The sequence below is a fragment of the Chroicocephalus ridibundus genome, chromosome Z, assembly GCF_963924245.1.
Source record: "Chroicocephalus ridibundus chromosome Z, bChrRid1.1, whole genome shotgun sequence".
NCBI classification, from domain to species: Eukaryota; Metazoa; Chordata; class Aves; order Charadriiformes; family Laridae; genus Chroicocephalus; species Chroicocephalus ridibundus.
The window spans coordinates 85,386,614-85,406,315 of NC_086316.1; the positions used below are offsets into that span (position 1 = coordinate 85,386,614).

General features: G+C 44.9%; 1 protein-coding gene across 1 annotated transcript in view; it reads left to right on the forward strand.

Annotated features, from left to right (window-relative positions):
* DCC (DCC netrin 1 receptor) overlaps positions 1-19,702 on the forward strand; it is a 587,525-nt gene that overhangs the window by 525,431 nt on the left and 42,392 nt on the right. The window contains exons 18-21 of the mRNA XM_063320711.1: positions 964-1,102; positions 5,526-5,633; positions 8,322-8,516; positions 13,557-13,589. Of these exons, the coding sequence (XP_063176781.1) occupies positions 964-1,102; positions 5,526-5,633; positions 8,322-8,516; positions 13,557-13,589 (475 nt within the window). The remainder of the gene's footprint in view (positions 1-963; positions 1,103-5,525; positions 5,634-8,321; positions 8,517-13,556; positions 13,590-19,702) is intronic.

The following is a 19,702-nucleotide window of genomic DNA, read 5'->3' on the forward strand; positions in this document are numbered from 1 at the left end:
TATCGCCTTGTCCTTACTCAGTCAATTTTAGATTTATGGGTCTATAAACGTGCAAAAATACACAGCACCTTTAACTCACTGTAGGGCGTTGATGCTGGAGGATTGCACGCTGTGGCTCGAAAAGCGTGGGAATTGATTTTATTCAGTTGGCACCAATTTGTCCGACAATTTTCTTCTCACTTGTCTCCTTTGATGCTAGTGCAGTTTGGCTGGAATTGTTCCTTACTGCAGGCAGAGGTAAAAAGCTAAATCAGCCCAAAATAAACGAACGGTTTAATATTCACATCGACATCAGTATGTTTAGTTGGTCATAACTTATCACAGTGAGGCAAATCAATAATAGGTTTCAAATATAATCTAATATATATAAACACGTTCTATTTAACCAAGCAGAAGTGTGTTTTATGAATACAAAAATGCATTTTTATGCAGAGGTCATGTTTTGATCTCTACCATAAATATGTGTTGTTTTGATCTCTACCATAAATACATGTTAACCCCAGGAACTGGGAAGCCTTAGAACCATTCTAGAGGTAAAAATGCTTTCTGAGCCTCCACTAAAAATCAGTGGATATTAAAAACATTCTTTTTTAGAAGGAACCCATCGAAGAAGCTGGAAATGAGTGTCTAAGTTATGGAAATGTTCCTATTTTTCATCCTCATATGGGCATAGATGAAGGACATAGAGCCTAGCTTCCAATTTACATCCGAAAAAAAAAACATGGCAAATTGCTTTGTCTGGGAAAAGAGAAAGAGAAAGCATCACAATAATTGATTTAACTGCCTAAATTACAGGCAGCAAGTTCAGTATCATATTTATGGTACTAAAAATACTCCCACTAAGGTACGCGGTAGCAATAGAGCTTTTTGGCTTGAAAAAGGAATCCATTGTTAACTGTGTTTTGCTTGGCTGCCAGCAAAAAGAGTGGCTTTAAAGGCTTTCTTCGCTCTGTCTCTTTGCAGTCAGCAGATACGACCGCCCTGAGTCACACAGTGACCGGTCTGAAGCCCAACACCATGTACGAGTTCTCCGTCATGGTCACCAAAGGTCGGCGGTCCAGCACCTGGAGCATGACCGCGCACGCCACCACCTATGAAGCAGGTACGGCAAGAGCTGCTGGAAGGGCTTTCTTTGGGTTTTTATTTGTCATCAAAAGCCTTGTTCGAGTTCATCCGACTGCGTACGTGCAAAATGAGCTGTATTTCTTGGCTTTTTTTCATGGGTAGCAAAGCAGAGCGGTCGTTCTACTGAGCTCTGGTGTCGCTGCAAGAAGGGAGGAGATGGTAGTGCGTGCGTGTAATATTTTGCCCCGTAATGTAATGAATATCTGTGACTTTTAATGCTAATGCCTTAAAATGGTTTTCACTTTTCAAAGAAACCCAAGATCAGGTGAGAACAATTATTCTGTTATTATTCGATAAAGATTTTGCTACTTTAAAATTTTGACTGATGAAGTTTTGCGTGGTTTTGTCTCAAGTTCATGAGTTCCCATCTTACCTGCTTAGTAAAGAAGCCTCCATGACTGCTTCTATCTATCACAAATCCTTCTTGACTCGAGGTCTTGACCCATAGTTCTGCTCCTAATACTATGTGGACATATTTTAAGCTCTTTGCCGTGCACTGTGTTGGTGACCAACGCATCTGTCCAGCCAAGACCTACAGTCAGAAATACAGCGATGGAAGCCGCGTGTGCAAAATTAGAGACAGCTGTATTTCATTTCCAGCAAACAGCCGTTGTTAAGATTAACAACATGCTTATAATAAACAGGTACACTTTGAAGACTTAATTTAGCTGCTCCTCTCAAGCCCTTGAGTGCTATTTTCCAAGCAGATGCTGTGACCTGAAAGATACTTCAGCTTCTCCAGGGGACGGACTAAATGCAGTTTTGATAACAGACGGTGGATACAGATGATATGGAACCCGAGTTCAGTGGGATAGAAGTATTTGAAAAGGGATGGAGACGTAGCGATCTCTGCAGAAAACAACATCCTCTCCAGAGCTTCGTTGTTTTTTTCTCTTTTGTGTGCCTTCAATTAACCGCAGTAGGGAAATCGCGTGCCTGGGCTTTACCTCCAGTTATCCCGTAGGCATTAATGCAAGCGCATACCCTGATCCCTTGGCTGTCTTTAAACAAGGGTAGGGTCTTCCGTTAAATTTGTGTTTCTTTTAGAATAATAGCCCCCCCCCCCCTTTCTGAAAATCCCAAGTAGATTTGCTTTTAAACAACTCCACTGAACTGCATGAGGCTGGGTACCGCAGAACTACTAGATTTTCCACAGCCTTTATGGTTGCCTAGATATCTTGCTTATAGTCCGTGGATAAGAACGTCTATGGTTTGGCTTAAAAATATTTTTCTTCTTCGTCTCTTGTACGCAGCAATGTACATTTGGCCACCGGTGTAGGGTAGTACCTGCTGTGTTTTCCTGAGGGTGACTGCTGGCCTTGAAAACGCTCCAGGTGCCGTTACAAATCAGTGTCTACCAGCAGATACCAAATGAAGTCTGCTGGTAAATATTGATTTGTTGGGTTTGTTTTTTTTTTTTTTTTTTTAATGAAAACCACAGTACACGCCAGTTAATTAACAAAGGGAAAATAAGAGGGAATATATGTGTCCTTAGATTTTCCCATGTGATTGCAGTGCAATTATCTGAGCTTGATGGAGCAGCTCTGTTAATTAAGGGCATCCTGCGCTGCTGATCTTTATTGCCTATTCTGTACCCATTCCGCATGTTGAATTTCCCATAATGATATTAAACAATGTACATATCAGCATCGATACAGAATTCGCTGGAGATTACGACCAAGGCGAGGGAGAGTTGTTACGCCCGTAATTCAAAAGCGAGTCTCAGAGCCAAGTTCCGTCCCCAGATCTGCCTACACAAGTCTTCGTGATACGCGGGGTGTTAATGAGTGCTGAGGGAAACATCTAAAGCTTTGATTTGTCTCATGATATCTTAACGCTCACAATCTGCTGAAAGCAGAGCTCGACTTCAGCCGCTCAGCGGGGCTCACGTGGTGATCACCAGCGTGGGAAGCCTGCGTTACAGAAATTACAAGCTCTATGAGTTTAACCTCACAAAAGACAGAAAGTCCAGGAAGCGAAAGGGTTAGTTCCTGAAAATGTCTCAAAAAGGTTAATATCAAAGAACGGGAAATAGTGTTTAAGGTAAAGATGCTGTTTGCGTACAGGCAAGCGGGTGCATTTTGGTAGAAATACAATCATTTATGTGAAGTTGGAGAATATTGCGGAATAAGCTTAGCAAAAAGAAGGAGAAGGAAAATTCTACTTTGAAAATCAAGTTTGATTCGTTTATGAAAAGGGTTGTCTCTTGCAGTTCCCTGAAATGGCAAGGCAGTGGCAGTCCAAGATGTTTCTTCTTGTACTTCAAACTGATGGACCAGTGTCCCAGGCTGGCTGTAAGCTGGGTGGCTTTTGAATGCAACGCAACCCTCTCAAGACACCATCATCGTCATCATAATAATAATAATATAATAATAATAGCATCGATAATGACAATAATGCATGTTTCCCTCTGTGTAACGTGTGAGCTCATGTCCTGCTGGGCATTGCCAAGGATTAAGAGTCTTCTCAGAGATCTTTTCCCCCTGCGGAGGCTGCACCTCAAGGGCTGTGTCCAGTTTTGGGCCCCTCACCACAAGAAAGACCTTGAGGGGCCGGAGCGTGTCCAGAGAAGGGCAGTGGAGCTGGTGAGGGGTCTGGAGCACAAGTCTGGTGAGGAGCGGCTGAGGGAGCTGGGGGTGTTCAGCCTGGAGAAAAGGAGGCTGAGGGGAGACCTTCTCGCTCTCTGCAGCTCCCTGAAAGGAGGGGGTAGCCAGGGGGGGTCGGTCTCTTCTCCCAAGGAACAGGCGATGGGACGAGAGGAAAAGGCCTCAAGTTGCCGCAGGGGAGGTTTAGGATGGATCTTAGGAGAAATGTCTTCCCTGAAAGGGTTGTCAAGCATTGGAAGAGGCTGCCCAGGGCAGTGGTGGAGTCGCCGTCCCTGGAGGTATTTAGAAGCCGGGCAGACGTGGTGCTGAGGGACGTGGGTCAGTGGTGGTTTTGTCAGTGTCAGGTTGGTGATTGGACTCGATGATATGAAAAGTCCCTTCGGACCTCGACAATTGTATGATTCTGACTCTATGATCGTTCAGTTTGTATTGTGGCCTCCTGAGGCTAAGAAAGATGCTTCCAGCGAGGAGCAGCTAATGTGTGTGACCAGACTAAAGTGAAATGCTGGGAGTCCCATTGGTGCTGGCGCTGGACGTGCCAGACCGAACATGTTCCAGCACATGTAGCAAAGAGATAATCCACCACCAATCTGCCACAGAGAGCATCAGCTGGCAAGTAGTCACCTCCTCCGTAATCATAGAATGGTTTGGGTTGGAAGGGACTTTTAAAGATCATCCTGTTCCAACCCCCAAATGTAACAATGGTAAAGAAACTTTTGTTTTCTGTCTACGGATTTCTTGGTTGCTTCCTGGATCCCACTTTTGAAAAGTTCAAGTGATGCAAATACCCTGAGACCATCTGCTCTGTGTTCCTTGTGACCAGTGCGGCAGCTGGCGCTTCCCTTCCTTCTTGTTTGAGATCACTGAATGTTCATCACCCTGAAGATCTGTGTCTGTACTTTAGATCGGGCTGGTTTAGCTCAGCATGATCCAACAGATTTTTAAAGCTTTACCTCCTAAAGTGACTTTGGAGCAGTTCTTTGAACAGTCGAGAAAGTTGTTTCGTGGCCATAAGGGTGGGACACAGATGATGGGATGCTCATGCGCTGTGTTCTCCATGCTGTGGTGGTATCTATACGCTCTAAGTCATCGACAGCCTGTATCAAAACCAAGTAAACGAGCAATGAGCTCAGTGCCCATATATTACTCCTCGCTCTTAACTATTTTTTAGTAATTGCCCATTTTTAACTTTCTCCTCCGCAGCCTTAGGATGTGATTCGAAAATACCTGAGGCGCTGCGCGAGGCCTCCTGGCCAGCGTTGGTAAAGCAGGGTGCAAAGCAGACACTGCAGGCTCGGAAGTCCAACCTTCCGTCCGTAATGCAGAGGAGATAGAAAAGCTAAGAATTTCCTGTCGTGTCTAAAATTTCCCAAGATGAGCATACATTTAATGAATATACACAATTATATTTCTTTTATAGCGGTGCGTACCTGCAAATGTTCCTAATAGAGAAGCCGCGATTTTATTACTGTTATTAAATGTATAGGGTTCCCGGAGAATATTAGATGTTCTTGGATGCCTCGGTGGTTGTTTAGCTGGAAGGACCAATATTAACAGTAGGAGGATAAATCCTCACGTATCCACACGCGGTGTTTGGTACAATTGCCGCTATTAAAATATCACTTCGAGACAAATCATACGTTACATGTTTGAAATGCATCTAAGGACACTCGTGCTTGAAAGGATCTAAGGCAGCGGTAAATGCCTCCCGAGTAGTTCGTGCCTGCTACGGCGCGTTCGGAATTCAAAGGAAGGTGAATAACTGCTGGTTGCAATTATTTTCACTATTTTCAGCTCCAACCTCTGCTCCCAAGGATCTGACAGTCATTACACGGGAAGGGAAGCCCCGGGCCGTCATTGTCAGCTGGCAGCCGCCGTTGGATGCCAATGGAAAAATTACTGGTAAACATTTACATTATCCTGTATTTTCCATTTATTTACCATTCAGATCATTTGCCGCTTCCTCTCCCTCGGTGGATTTTGTTTTTTTCTTGGGCGCTGTTTGATCTGACGGTATTTTCTTTTCTCTTACTTCCACCAGCCAACTTGGTCTAGGATTCAAGGCAACGTTAGGAATGCTGCAAGATGTAGAACTCAGGGGATGGAAATCGCTTCTTTTTTAAGGCTAAGAGCAGTAATATAAGTTTAAAACCGCAGCACTCTTAAGCAAAGGTTTCCTGGTACGTGCTGCTCAATGATAATTAGAAATGACTAATACTAAGTACTTTGTTTGGCAATAATGCAATACATAATATACATAATGATAGGTTGCGCAGTGCAGCACATAATGGGAGAATTTATTGGTAGATATTTAACTTCGCAGTAACACTTTAAGGCAATGATGATCAGGGGAAAAAAAAAACCCTTAATATTGACTGACAGGGACTGAACTTAATAGACGCTTCACAATGACAGATTTTATTTTCCAAAACATTGCATAGAACCTTAGTGCCTAATTAAGAAATCCATTACAAACCTTTAATGTTAATTTAGTTTGAAAAATACAGTAGAGTTCTATCTGAGATTTTGCATTTAAATGATGATTTTAGGCTGGCAATAGACATCTGAGGGGTATAATTATTAGGAGAAACATTCCTCGTCTTCAGAAACATGCCCGTTACCGGTCACGTTGCTACAAACAGTTGGGACGGCCCAGCTCTACAATATGCTTTTGTGCGCGAAAAAGCGTGTTTGTGTCACCAGTACTGCCAGTAAGCCCAGCAACATGCTGCTGAAGCGTTGGAAAACACCAGTACAAGAGGAAGAACGCTGCAGAGTGCCGTCCCACGCGAGCCGTTAGCCGTGTAGAGCAGCGGGTGGGGTTTTAACAGTTGTAACTCCACCGGCATCAGACGCCCAGGAAAATATCCCACTTTATATTACCAGCAAAATAAGGAGATATTTCCATGCGGACATGGACCAGCAGTAACGATTCCTAGGTTAGACTTCCACAACGGTGTATAATTTTGCTCTACGTTATCATCGGGACTTTACAATCCGTGACGGTGTCCGAAAGGAGGGTGTTTTGATGAAATAGCTCTGTTTACACGAACCTAATTTAGCCATTAGAGAGAAGAAATGATTGTTCTGATGGACAACACGCTGAAATAAGGGTCCTGATTCCCCAGGGACGAAAAGACAAAATAAAATAAAAGCTTTTCCTGACTTCCAGGGTGTCAAATGACTCCGCAGTAGCAACTTTTATAGAGTTTCTCCATCGACGGCAGCGTTCAGACTGGGTCCCTTGACATCCGTGCGCAGACGTGGTTCTTGTAGCGCTGGGTTGAAGAATGAGTCTCGTAGGGATTTTTTTAGGACGTGCGTGGTCCAACGTTGCTTAGAGGCATCAAGCAGAGGAAACCGCTCCACGTGGAGAGCAGAAATACCCCCAGCAACCAAATCTTCATCCCTACAAGTGCTGGAGTGGGTGTATCTGTGTTAATTTGAGAAACAAATATGAAGTTATGAATATATATATCTGTATTAATCCAGATGTCGTGGTCAGAGCAATTGCTTTACGAACTCCAAGCTACAAGCCTCTAAATGAAATCCCATCACATAAAACAAGCCCCCCCCCCCCAAAAAAAAGAAGAAAGCAGAAAAACATACCACGTCCATCCTAATGCTGCTTGTCCATGGGCAGTGTGACCATGGAACGAGTTTTGAAAAGCATTTTTCTTTCAGGAAAGAGTAGGGAAGTAGCAATAGTAACTTTTACGCCAACTTTGCAGTACCTGTGGATCCAGGCAGAAGGATGATGTCCAGAAGACCCTCTGGGGCTCATTCCTGCGGCACGGCACCTAAGACCAGGCTTAGAATGGGTTTTCTGCATATAACTAATTTGCCAGGGAGCCTTTCAGGGAAAAAAAAAAAAAAAAAAAAAAAAAAAGAAGGTATTTTCAAAGTTAGGCAGAGACTGGTGTTGCGGGGTGTGCTGGACCTCGCAGCCTTGCTTACAGCCTTTGGTCTTCTTCCCAAAATTACATCTGTTGGCAAGATAATTCCTACAAACTCTTTATCGTTTCCTAACACTGATCCTTCTGCTCTCCGAGTTCTAAAATTTTAAGTTTTATTCGGTGGTCAGCAGCGATCGTAGTACTCTGAGCTACCAAAATCTTTCATTCTTCATTCTTTTCCCCAAAATACTTTCCCCTGTAGTTGCCAAGAACTATTGCATGGCTTCCCAAAAGCACCCGCTAATTGAGGTGTATCATTAATGCCCCTTAGTTTTATTTCAGCACTGAAACACTAAGGACTTAGATCATATGGTTTATGGCAGCTGTCGGACTAAACGGTGCACCTGAATTTGAGAAATGTGCTTGTAGCAGCATTTTAATGCCCGCTACCTATTTTTACATTTGTTAAATCTATATTTCTTAGAGCGAATACTGTAACTGTGGTTGTGTTCTATAAATAGACAAATGCGTATTGTCATAACATTCCTCAAAGCTAGTTTGATGGGAGACCTGCCATCCCTGCTTTTAAAAAGCCAACCCCGATTTTCAAGAAATCGGAATTTTATCTGTCTTTCGTAGCAGAGGCGCGTTAAAATTGGATTGCAGCACTAACTGAGAGACTGTGTTTGTTCAGCTTACATCCTCTTCTATACTTTGGACAAGAACGCTCCGATCGATGACTGGGTTATGGAGTCCATCAGCGGCGACCGCCTCACCCACCAGATCATGGACCTCAACTTGGACACCGTCTACTACTTCAGAATCCAAGCACGCAACGCCAAGGGAGTGGGGCCCCTCTCCGATCCTATTTTCTTCCGGACTCTGAAAGGTTTGCATCTGTGTCATCGGGATATTAATGACACGTAGAATTTTCTAATGCTTCCGTGGGAGCTTTGCAATTAATTCCCTGTCAGCCAGAAGCGATCTTACTGCTTGAAACTATTATTGAGAGATAAAAGCAAAACGCTACATACGGTAGTTGACAAAAGTAAACCACATAATGAGGCGGTAACTGTATTTTTAAATTCAATCAACTGGAGGAACGCACGCTGACACCACCTAACTTTCTACCGTCAGTAATAAAGCTAATTGGATTTGACGGGATTTCTCTAGGGAGGTCCCTTTTCATTTTGGATCCTCCGGTGACGGTAGGCACCTGTAATGACTCACCGCTATCAACAGAGTAGGCGTGCAAAATTATGATTAAAAACCTCAGCAAACTGAGATGCAGCTTGCCTTTATATGGGGAAAGTTATTCCGGATATTTTGCGGTATCTGTTGTTAACAGACTAATTAATACCCGATCCCTCTCCCTTAGTGACCAGGGAGAAGGAGCGGGCAAAACGAGGGCACCCAATTTTTGGGGGGGGCTGGTATTTCAGCGCCGCTGGGTTTATGAGAGCAAAGGCCCGCGCTTGTATCAGACCCGAATTCAAATTAAGATGGAGAGAGAGATTCCCCTTCTCTCTTCCCCGCTGCCTGACACGATCTACCCAGAAATGATGAGTTCTGAAGACGTAAGCGATATTAGCGTGAGTGGGAAGCGAGGTGCTTGCCGCAGCTCTGCTCCTTGTATTTTAACTGTCGCTCATTCATTTGCACGAAGGTAGGAAATTGCTTTTTAAAAGATAGGCAATTAAGGAAAAACTCCAATGACACAAACAGCCAACCGATACCGGGAAAGAAGCGTGGCGTATGAGAGAGCACGTTATCGCCGTGTCTTCTCTAGAGAAAATCCAGGGATTTGGATGGAAAAATAACATCTTGGCAGAAGGTAATTGAAACTGGATGGGCCTGAGAAGTCTCGACTGGCGGGAAATTAGGGAAATTCAGACTCAAGCCTGGGCCTGAGAGGCTTGGAATTAGCGTTCGCACTCAGCCCACTTTTTGATCAGTTCTAAGTGACTTCATTTCCCGCCAGCTGTACCAAAGCCAAGCAAAACGACGGCGGCAAAGGGCAACGCGTCGTTCCCTTTTGGGGGGGACTTGGTTGGTTGGTTGGCGAGAGCTTGCATTGTTGGTCCTGCAGCAAACCCGCATGTGAATAGTGGATTTTTTTCTGCTGGGGAAACTCCGTTTTCAGCCCTTAAGGCAGGCTGTCGATGAACGAGGCAGCGTCCTCGGCAGCCCTCTTGGCTCCACTGGTGTCAGTGTCTCCAAAACGCGCTCAAGCGGGGGAGCGAAAAGCCTCATGCAACGATTTTCACGAATTAGCGAGAGTCGGGGGGAATTGAAAAAACAAAAAGAAAAAAAAAAAAAAAGAAAAATTATATCAATTTGTCCTGAGCTTATCGCCGCCTGCCCAGGTTTGCAGGACTTAACTTGTCCCAAGTCATGTTTCGCTTTGAGTGAATTATTGGTAAGATCCCGATTATTCATTCGCCCCTGCCGTGAAATGGGAAGAGATGGCGCTTTGCGGGCGCTCCGTCTCTATCAAGCGGGTGGTGCCAGCTTAATTTCACGCTCACAATTTGTGCCAGGCAGCAGAAGTCTATTAGACCGGGTTTAAAATGAGTCAAGGCATCAAAATATAATAACCGCAGACTAATGAGATATGAAAAGATCGAGAGAGCCAGATAGCTAACTAAACCAAAAGATTAATGCGCTTGATAGCACCTACTCTGTAATGTTTACACAAAGTACCATAAAACTCATTTGGGAAATGAATTCGAGATCAGACAGCATCAACAGATACCAAAAAGATGAATTTATACATTTGTTACATCTTGTAATAGCCTACAAGGACTATGTCTAATACCCTGCCATGAATACTTAACGATATCCACCCTAAATATGTCATGTTCAATACTATTCAGCTGGTTTTTTGACAAATCTCTCCCTGCGCTTGAGGTGAAGAGACTTTCTGAAGTCTTGAGCGCGTTCTGAATGATGCAAAAATGTTGGTTTCCCGCCCTTAATGATTCTGAACAGAAGATGGGCGCGTGCCAGATGGTAACGTGGGCTCTGATGGCAAAAAATCCGTGTCCTGATCAGAGGGGGTTTTACACCACGAGGAACTAAAAGCGTCAAAGATCCACTCAGTCACCCCCCGGTCTCGTTCCCTGGATTAGAGCACATAAAGCTCCTCCGAGGAGACCGAGCCATTGCTCGCGTTGCAATTGTGCCGTGAGTATTCGGAGTGACTTTCCTTTACTGATGAAAACGTAGTGATCTGTGAAAAAGAGATATGTTTAGTAGTAAATAACGCCCCCGCCGAGCAACGAGTTTATATTCTTCCACCTCGGCTCCACTGATGATAATATACAGGCAAATAGGCAAATCCTTACCTTATGTAAATGGTCGTTACGCTGTGAACCTCAATCACTCTGCGACACTTTACATCAGTTGAGGATCTGCTTTTTTTTTTTTCTTACGCTCCGGCTGGTTAAATTTATCACTTACAGCGCAAAGAATCTGATACGCGCTTCGGGACCTGGAACAGAAGGATAAAGTGTGGCTGGACGTGCCACCTTTTCTTTTTTGTTCTAGGATTTAGGCCAAAATTTGAGGTCGTGACTAGGATTTTTCATATTCCTTACTGAGTCTGGATGACTTCAGTAAATACTATGCGTACACATATATATAAAAATATACGTCTATGTGTCTATGGAAGAGAAGCAGAGGGTGCCCAAACAGTATTCGTGTTTTGCAGCCTTTCGCAGTGTATGGTCATGAATTTCCCCCCCGCCGAATCTAAATTCTAACTCTCGCTGTTGCATTATTTTTACGGCATATACCTTCCCAGAGGTTCGTTAAGTGGCAGAAGTAAATAAATAGCCTGAAATTTGCTTGCAACTGCCCATTGAAACGGGACAGCTAAAGAGCGCATGAACGAACCGGCGACAGACAAGACAGGCAGGAGGATTTCCTCAGTCTTCCAAATAACGTGTCGGTGGTTTTTTTTATTATTTCTTTTTTTCTCATCTATTACGGAAACAAGCAAATCTCAGAGCTGCACTTGCTAAATACGCTTTCTCCTCAGCCCTACCTGTTCTGGCTCTCAGCCAGCGTTGACAAACCAGACCTTCCTTGTGTGCCGAGCGCCTTCAGTTACAGCGCGTTTAAGAGCAGCGTTCCGCTTACCGGAATCGCGCGAAACGTTATATCAATAGATGGAACCTGACAAAAGTTGCCTGTTGATGCGCCTGTAGACGTTAACGTCGCGCACGAATGAAGTGCGGGATCGGATGTGGGTTTAAAAGGAAGAGTGGAAAGGGGGAGAGAGAGGGAGGTGATGGGCTGACTCTCGGATATTCCCTAAGATCAGCAAGGAAAACTCTCCGTGGCCTTTCCACCGGCCGCCAGAACAAAAATTGCCACTGTATCATTTCTACAAGAGCCCTGAAACCGCAGAAGATGCCGGTTGCCCCCCTTGACCCCCCCAGCTTTTGGCAGGGATGCTGGGGGGCGGCATTTCTAGCCCTGCAGTGCCCTCTAATGCTGCCTTGGCGGCGCGGTTCATCGCCAGCGCGTCCCAGTTCATAACCGGCACCAACCGGGGACCCCCCCGGCACAGTTACCGCTCCCCCTGGGCCGCAAGTTGGCAGGGGCTTCGCCTCCTCCGTCACCTGGAGAAGGCGGCAAACGCCGAGCGGTGCCAGGGCAGCGTCCGAGTGGCGTCAGCGCTGGGACGGAGGTAACTTGAGCTGCGAGCAGGGATTCCTCTTCCCCTGGCTATATTTGTCCGAAGGGAAAAGTGATAAGCCAGGTGTGGGTCCGTGGGGAAGCGCAGGCTCGCCGATTTCTCAGAAGTCCGATGCAATGTGCTCCGTAGCCCCCTTTTCTTCTCCGCATCCATGGGAAAAAGTCTGAGAGGGGGGAAAAAAAAAATTCCTGAGGGTTTGGGCAGTCATCGAAGGAGCTTTTCCCCCCTTTCCCCAGGCACAGAGCTCGTAGATGTGTCTCTAAATGTAAATTATTGCTAGTTCAGTACCTCCTTTTGTTCCTAGCGGGATGCCATGATCCAGAGGAGGTTTTGTTGGGATTTTAGCAGCCCGGGGAACAGCGCGCTCCGCACCTGCAGGCAGCGGTGATTTGACTTCCAGATTCATGTGCCAAATCACTTCTTTTTCCCCCCAATTTCCTGTGCTTAAGGTTCTTGCATAATTTATTAAGCAGAGGACTGGTTAATGCTCTACGATGGTAGCTACTTAGGAATCCGAGGAAAGTTTAATTCCCTCGGCCATATCATAAATAGTCGGAAGTTGTAGCTGTGCAGGAAAGCTTTTAATGTATCTGTTGAATTTTGAAGTCTTGTCTGGTGCGCTTCAGATCCCGCTATCTTTTTATGGTTATTATGCAAAAACCTGTAAATAGTTTTAAAGCCCTTGGTAAAAAGCTGAAACAACGATAATATAAGTCAGGCGGAGCTTTCAACGTGGAGGTGATTTGGCTGTAATTAATTCAAAGAACCGGTCTCTCTCTCTCTCTCTCTTTCCCTTCGTGCTTAATTAAACGTCCCAGATCACATTGATAAAGAACAAGAGAATGAAAAAAAGGTTTCACAATTGGAAGAACTTGGTGAAAACTATCTGCTGTAAAGCACAGTTCAGCCTGTGTTCAGAGTCGAAGGAGCGTCTGGACGATGCTCGTGGCCGTGTGGTTTAGATTTAGGCGGTTCTGCAGGAGCAAGGAGTTGGACTCGATGGTCCCTACGGGTCCCTTCCAGCTGGAGATGTTCTGTGATTCCATGATTCTGTGTTTGTCCTCTCAGTTCTCCAGGATCTCTCGGAAAACGGGAACGGCAAAACTCCTCCTGCACCATCCGCGCCCGGTGCAGGCGGCCGTGCCGTGCCATCCCGCTAACGCGACGTGTCACCTCGCCACCGCGGAGCTGTCAGCCTCTAATGACATTGTCTCTTTCTTGCAGCCGAGCACCCTGACAAAATGGCTAATGACCAAGGTAGGGTGCCCTCAATCTGTCACCTTCGCTGCCGGGGCCTCGGGGACGCGCCGGGGAGGGGGTCGCGCTTCTCACCTGGGCCGCACACCTGATGAGGCAGACGCCGGCGCGATAATTAATCTTGTTAATGAAGTTCTGCTCGGCTGAGGCTGCTGCTTTGATGGGGAAGATGTAAATTTTCGGGAGAGGAAATTGTTTTGTCTCTTTTTCTGAAGGACCAATTAAAATGTCAAGCTTCTTTGTATGAAATAAATTCTTAGTCTCTCTGCTGCACTTCTGAATAATTCACATTAAGTATAATTAAGCTCAGCATAATTTCCAGGCTCCTCTTGCACCCTTCCGTGGGTTATAGAGTAGAGTTCAAAAGCCTCCCGGTGAGAAATCATAAATCATCTTTTCTCTCAAAACAGCAGCTCCTGTTTAATAATAGCAAAGTTTAGTCAACTTTTCAAGGCATTATCATTACGTTTTCCAAATACGAATATGTGTCTAATTAGTCGCAATTCCTCTGCTCCTGTCTCCTTTCAAATACTTGTGCAGTCTGTTGCTAGGATATTTTTCCTTTTTTTTTTTTTTTTTTACTTTAGACCTATTTATGATGAAGTATTTCTTTCAATTACAGCGAGAATGTTGTACGTTTATTTTACGTCTGCCCAAGGAAACGGTGACATTTTGAGAACTCAGGCCCGATCTGGGGAGGTTTATTAGGATTTGAACTCGCTGATTTTAAGCGTATGATTTGCTGAAAGAAGGAGAAGTATACAAATTATAAAATTAAAAGCTCGTTTTGCTCGGTATGATTTTTTGCACCACGGCACACACAAATTGAAAATGTCAGGTTTGAATAGATAAAAACTATTTTGAAAGGGTAAAAGTGTTAGGTTACAAAGAAGCCTGAAAGTAAATGGTCAGTCTGTTTTTCTCGAATTTGCATTTAAAATGTTTTCGGGCAGGTTTGGGAAACCTGGGAAGGGCTTCAGCACCTGCTAAACGGCACTGAAAAAGCGTCAAGTTCGGTTTTAAAAAGAAAAAAGGGAAAAAAAGTGAGGCTGGATGGAAAGTAGAGTTTGTGGTTTGGTTCTTCACTCTGTATGTCTCTTTTTTTCAGCCTAACAATATGGTTGTGGGGCCGTACAGTGGTGCTGGTTAACGGACCTCAAAATGCCACGGAAAAACAGAGTTCTGGGTCGTTTTGTGCATCGTGTTCCTGTGGGAACGCTGTGCCCCTTGCTAGGATTTTCCTTGCTACGGGAAAACTCTCCCCAGAATAATTCATTGTTCTTGCGCAGCCCAAAGAGTGTTTGCAACCGATGTAGTGAACGATATTCCACATAGACTTTAAATCGGGAAAGATTTCAGCCAGCCTGGTGTAACTACGTGGAGCGGGATGTCTGGCTGACGCGTATCCCCGGGGTGGTGACCGGGTGTTGCCATCGCAGCCGTAGCCTGTGAATTCCGGGCGGATTCGGGGATGGTGCGGTTTTCTGGTTTGCTTTGAGTCAAATAACTTACTAAATTGAAATGAGGTTAGTGTGTCCTCGGCAGACAGCATGAGTTAAAGACAGTCCCTCCTAGTAGATAAATACTGTCTTTTGCCTGGCTGGTGGAAATACACGGCATTTGCGTTCTGTCGTGTATAAGGAGGAGAAATTCTCAGCCTTTTGTTCTATCTTCCGTAGGCTTGTTGATACCTGAATTGAGTTTCCATTTGTACGTGACCTCAAGGATGAATTCTAATAAGATGAAGTCCAAGGTCTTCACTTGCATTTACTTGACCTTTAGGCAACTCTGTTAAAGACAAGCCCATGGGCCCAGGTCTCACCGTAACTGTACTCCGAGCACATTAAGACAAACAAAGTCAAAGTTTCTGCAAGCTCATTTGCCTTAGAAATCATCAAAGCTAATTCTTTAATCGTCCTGAACCAACGTCTGCTGAAGTCAGTGGGAGCCTTTTAAATTACTCTGTGCTTTGGACAAGGCCTTTAGGGCCATCTCCGCCGCAAATGCAATTCTTATTGAGTGACATGAATTAACTCTGGTAGGTCATCTGTCTCTAAGGCCGGCTCGTGGTTCCTGAGTTCAGGAAGCAAAATTCATTTACGTGGTAGAAAAGCACTGTTGGAGGGTGTGGGACACGCGAGGGCATTTGGGCAGAGACACCGAGGTTACAGGACATGAGGAGATGGAGCTTTGAAGATCCCAGATGTGGGGTCAGCTAGAAGGACCGTACAACTGCTGCCATCCTTGGTGCAAAAAAGGAGATGGGAAGGAGAGGAGAGTTTGGGGAGAACCTCAAAAATTTCTTGGTCGGCTGTGCTCCCTGTTGTATGAACTCCTTGGGAGAGCAGAGACCAGCCACTGCAAGAAGGGTGGAGAAGAGGAAGGAGGCAGGAGATGCCTCCTCTCCATTATTTCAGTCTTGCCCACGAGCAATGGAGAGAGTAGAGCCCATCCCATCCCATCCCATCCCAGCTTTAGTCCACAACTGTCTGACAGAGAATGAGAAATCCTGTTGCTGAAACGCAAATAACGCTCCCAGGGTGCAAACACTGTTATCCGAAGGGCAAAAGGAGGAGGAGCATCGGCATCTAGAGAATCAAATCACGTATTTCCCAAGAGAACCCTTAAACCTGAAGTGGGTGCCAAGCCCGTAAATGTGTCAGCTTCCTTTTACATTTTAATATTGCATATATGCAACTGGTAGAGCAGGGCATGTGCAGGGGTCGTAAAAACAGTAATGTAAAAAAGTAAGAATAAAATCACAGTTTCAGACGCCCAAGAGAGAATTTTTGTCACAAAGCTTATGTACGTGGGACAAGGCCAGCTGCGTGGGCCTGAGCTGTAGTAGAGGCTTCCTGGAGTCTAAAAAAACTCCGTTTATGATTTTCACCCAAAATATATAGAGGCAAATTGGGCAAAGAAGAGATTAATTCTTTGTGGCTTATCTTGCCCCAGTTTCCATTCGATAAAACAAATTCTTTAGCCCGTATTTTGTCAATACATGACTTGTCAACAGTTACGTGTTGCCATCGGAATTAGATCTCTGCAAGAGCAAAAAAAGCCAATTTCTGCCTTCGGACTACAAATGTTTTATAACATTCCCTGTAAATTTTGATAAAAGGAAACATACACAATTTTGAACCAGTGTTTCTCCTTATCTTAGGAAATTTCAGTACGTTTTAGTGTTCTATTGTTTTCTGAAAACATACCTCCCGTGAAATGGGTCACGTAACCTAGATAAATTCATGTATCACTGTGGAAAACGGTTACATATGGAATACAGGTATGATCGTGTTTTTTATATGACATTACTCTTTTTAAACCATAAACTGGATATTTATAAGTTCAGATTTAATTTTTACTGCCGCGATGAGGCCGTTGGGAGGTCCCCTCTTCCCCATGCCCGGAGCAGGGCCAGTGACCGTACCCACGAAAAGCCTATGGGGAAGATCATCTGAGACAGACATCCACGGCATTTATTTCCGAATCCAAAGGAAAACACTGGTCTGCATTGTTTTGCATCCAGTCCGGAGGCAGGTGGAAGGGTCTCCAAGTGATGCCGGGGGATTTTGCATCTCCTGAAGAAGGGATGAACTCTGGGTGCTTGACCGCACGCTTGCTGGTTTACACCTCGGTGCTCTGCATCTCGCGTGTTAACAGCACACCGCTGCTGTCAAGAGGGTTTGACACGCGGTCCGGTCACGCCTGGAATTCGGCTTTCAGCCGTTCGACCTTTGCCGTGTTGGATCATTGCAGGCGTGTTGCTGTTTGCCCATTTGAAACCTTCCTGCGCTCCCTTTTTCTGCCTATGCCTTCATGCTTGAAAACGGCTGCCGGTCCATCCCCGGCCTGATACCAGCCCCAAAACAGTCGTCTCATATTGTGACGGCAGAAGGCATTGAGTTTGCCTGTTTTTTTTTTTCCTATTAAAGCTTTTGATGGCTCCGGGCTTTGGGTTCTGAAGCTATTTTGCAAACTCTGAGCGTAGCAGGAGTGAAAGGATGAGCAGTTCAGATCTTTTTCAAAGAGCTGCTTCCTAAACAAATAAGGCAGTGGTCTGTGACTCTCTTCGCTAGAGAAAAGAAATAAGAAATATCCCATTTATCAGAATAACCCCTTCTGGGGGGAAAAGAAAAAAAAAAAGCCTTTTAAACTCTTGTCATCTGGCCGTGTTTACCAGGCAGGTGTAGGAACTCTTTCTGAAGGTCCACAAAAAGGAAAGAAGGCAAGGAATGCTTGAAATTTAAAGCAAATGGGTTATTCCTGCACATCGGTTGCGTTTCCTGCGATGCTGACACGTAGTTGAGACAACTACCTCCAGATGGACTTAAAAAGCCTAGGGATAGAAATGGTTCGTGGAGGTGTGTTGGCTTAGAACAGGGCATGGATAATCCTTAGGGGTTAAAGCCCTACCTACCCTTGAACATATAAAACCTTCCAGTGCATCAGAGATTTACCTCCTGTCTCCTAAGTGCTTAAATTTCCGTGTTTATCCAAATATTGAATAATGTTTGTACGTCTTAACGGCAGAACAGAGCCGAAGTACCGTAAATTCCATCTTGACGAACTGTTGGAAGACCGTTTGTTAAGAGTTATTTGCCTTCCCGTCTCTTCGCAGTGAAATTGCTTCTGATTAGACGACTTTTTGAAAGCTACCCTCAATGAGTAAAGCTGGAAGACTCTGCTGCATTGGGATGGTTTTAAAACTTCCAAGTGTTTCTAGCCCAAGAAGGACCTGACATGGACGGTGTAGCCCAGACCTTCTCCTGGTTGCCACCTGGCTGCCTCCGCGTTGCAGCCATCCCGAAGAAGTACCATCTCCGGGTGCCAGTCACCGTATTAGAGCCAGAAATGAAACGGGCAGCTGTTTGCACGCGTATTTTTATAATGAAAATGTCATGTATAATGCCTTGAAAAGTGCTGTTACGTTAATTAAGAAGGTACTAAACTTCAGAGTCGGGCCTGCAGCGTTAGGTTTTTTAAGTCTTTGATATCCTGACTTAAGTTTTCCAGTCTGTTAGACTCACGCTAAGATGTTTTCAGTGTGGGCTAAACCTAAAAAAAATAGTAACTTTTAGCAATCTCCCATGGAGATACCCAGTTTCCTAAGCACAATATAGCGCCGGGGTCACAACATAGTCACAGTTGGAATGTCACGGTTTAGAGTGTCATCTTGGTAAACAGAATTACGATATGCCTTCCGTTTATCTCTATTTTGTCTGCTTTTACAGCTAAACATTTTGCAACCTTGCTTTCTTGGTATCGTGTTGTTGTAGCTGTGCAATTACGCTGATTGAAAAGATGATTACGTTGAAGTCTCTTCTGATGATAATCATCTGCCATTTATTTAGGGCCATTCATCACCAAATACTTTGCAAATTGGTAGACAAAGTTACGCACGTGAATCTCTTCGCAATCCACAGAAACACGAGTACCTCTGGAGAGGAATATGGCAGTTGTTTTAACAGTGCAGGAAAGTTAAAATGGGGTTTTTTTGCTTAATCTGCCAAAAGATCTGATGTAGGTGGTGGTTGGTTGATGTAGGAGTTAGCTGGAATAAGCCCTGGGAATTCCGTGCCCTGGACCAAGTTTGCAGTTGTTCTGCGGAATCCCTTCACCAGCCAAAACCCACCTTCAGGTTCTATTTGTCTGACCTAAGGGATGGCAGAGCCAAAAAATAGAGTGCCCCAGGGTCTTACGGCATCGGTGTCGATGTGATGCTCTGGCAGCCTCTCAGATGTGGGAGATCAGCTGAGACCGTGCCACCTGGGAAGGCTCATTTGGCTAAAATGAAAAAAGTAATTAGCTTTGGAGGAATGAGATGGCCACGTTGGAGGTAGTATGCCCATACCAAGCGCAGGCTGTTGGCATGAGCTTGGTCTTTGCCAGAAAAGCGGCTTTTACCCCAAACCACTTCTCCTGGGGACTTCGACTACTCAATCCCGTATGAGTAGAGATGAGGAGAAGCTTGGTAGGACCTTACCAGCCTTTGTGGTTCTCCTTCTGTCGGACATGAGGAAGCAAAGATGCACTTGGCAGGAACATGGCCATGCCAACAGGGCTATTTATCCCGAAGCTGATAAATAAGAAAAAATAAAGCCGAGGAAAAGACG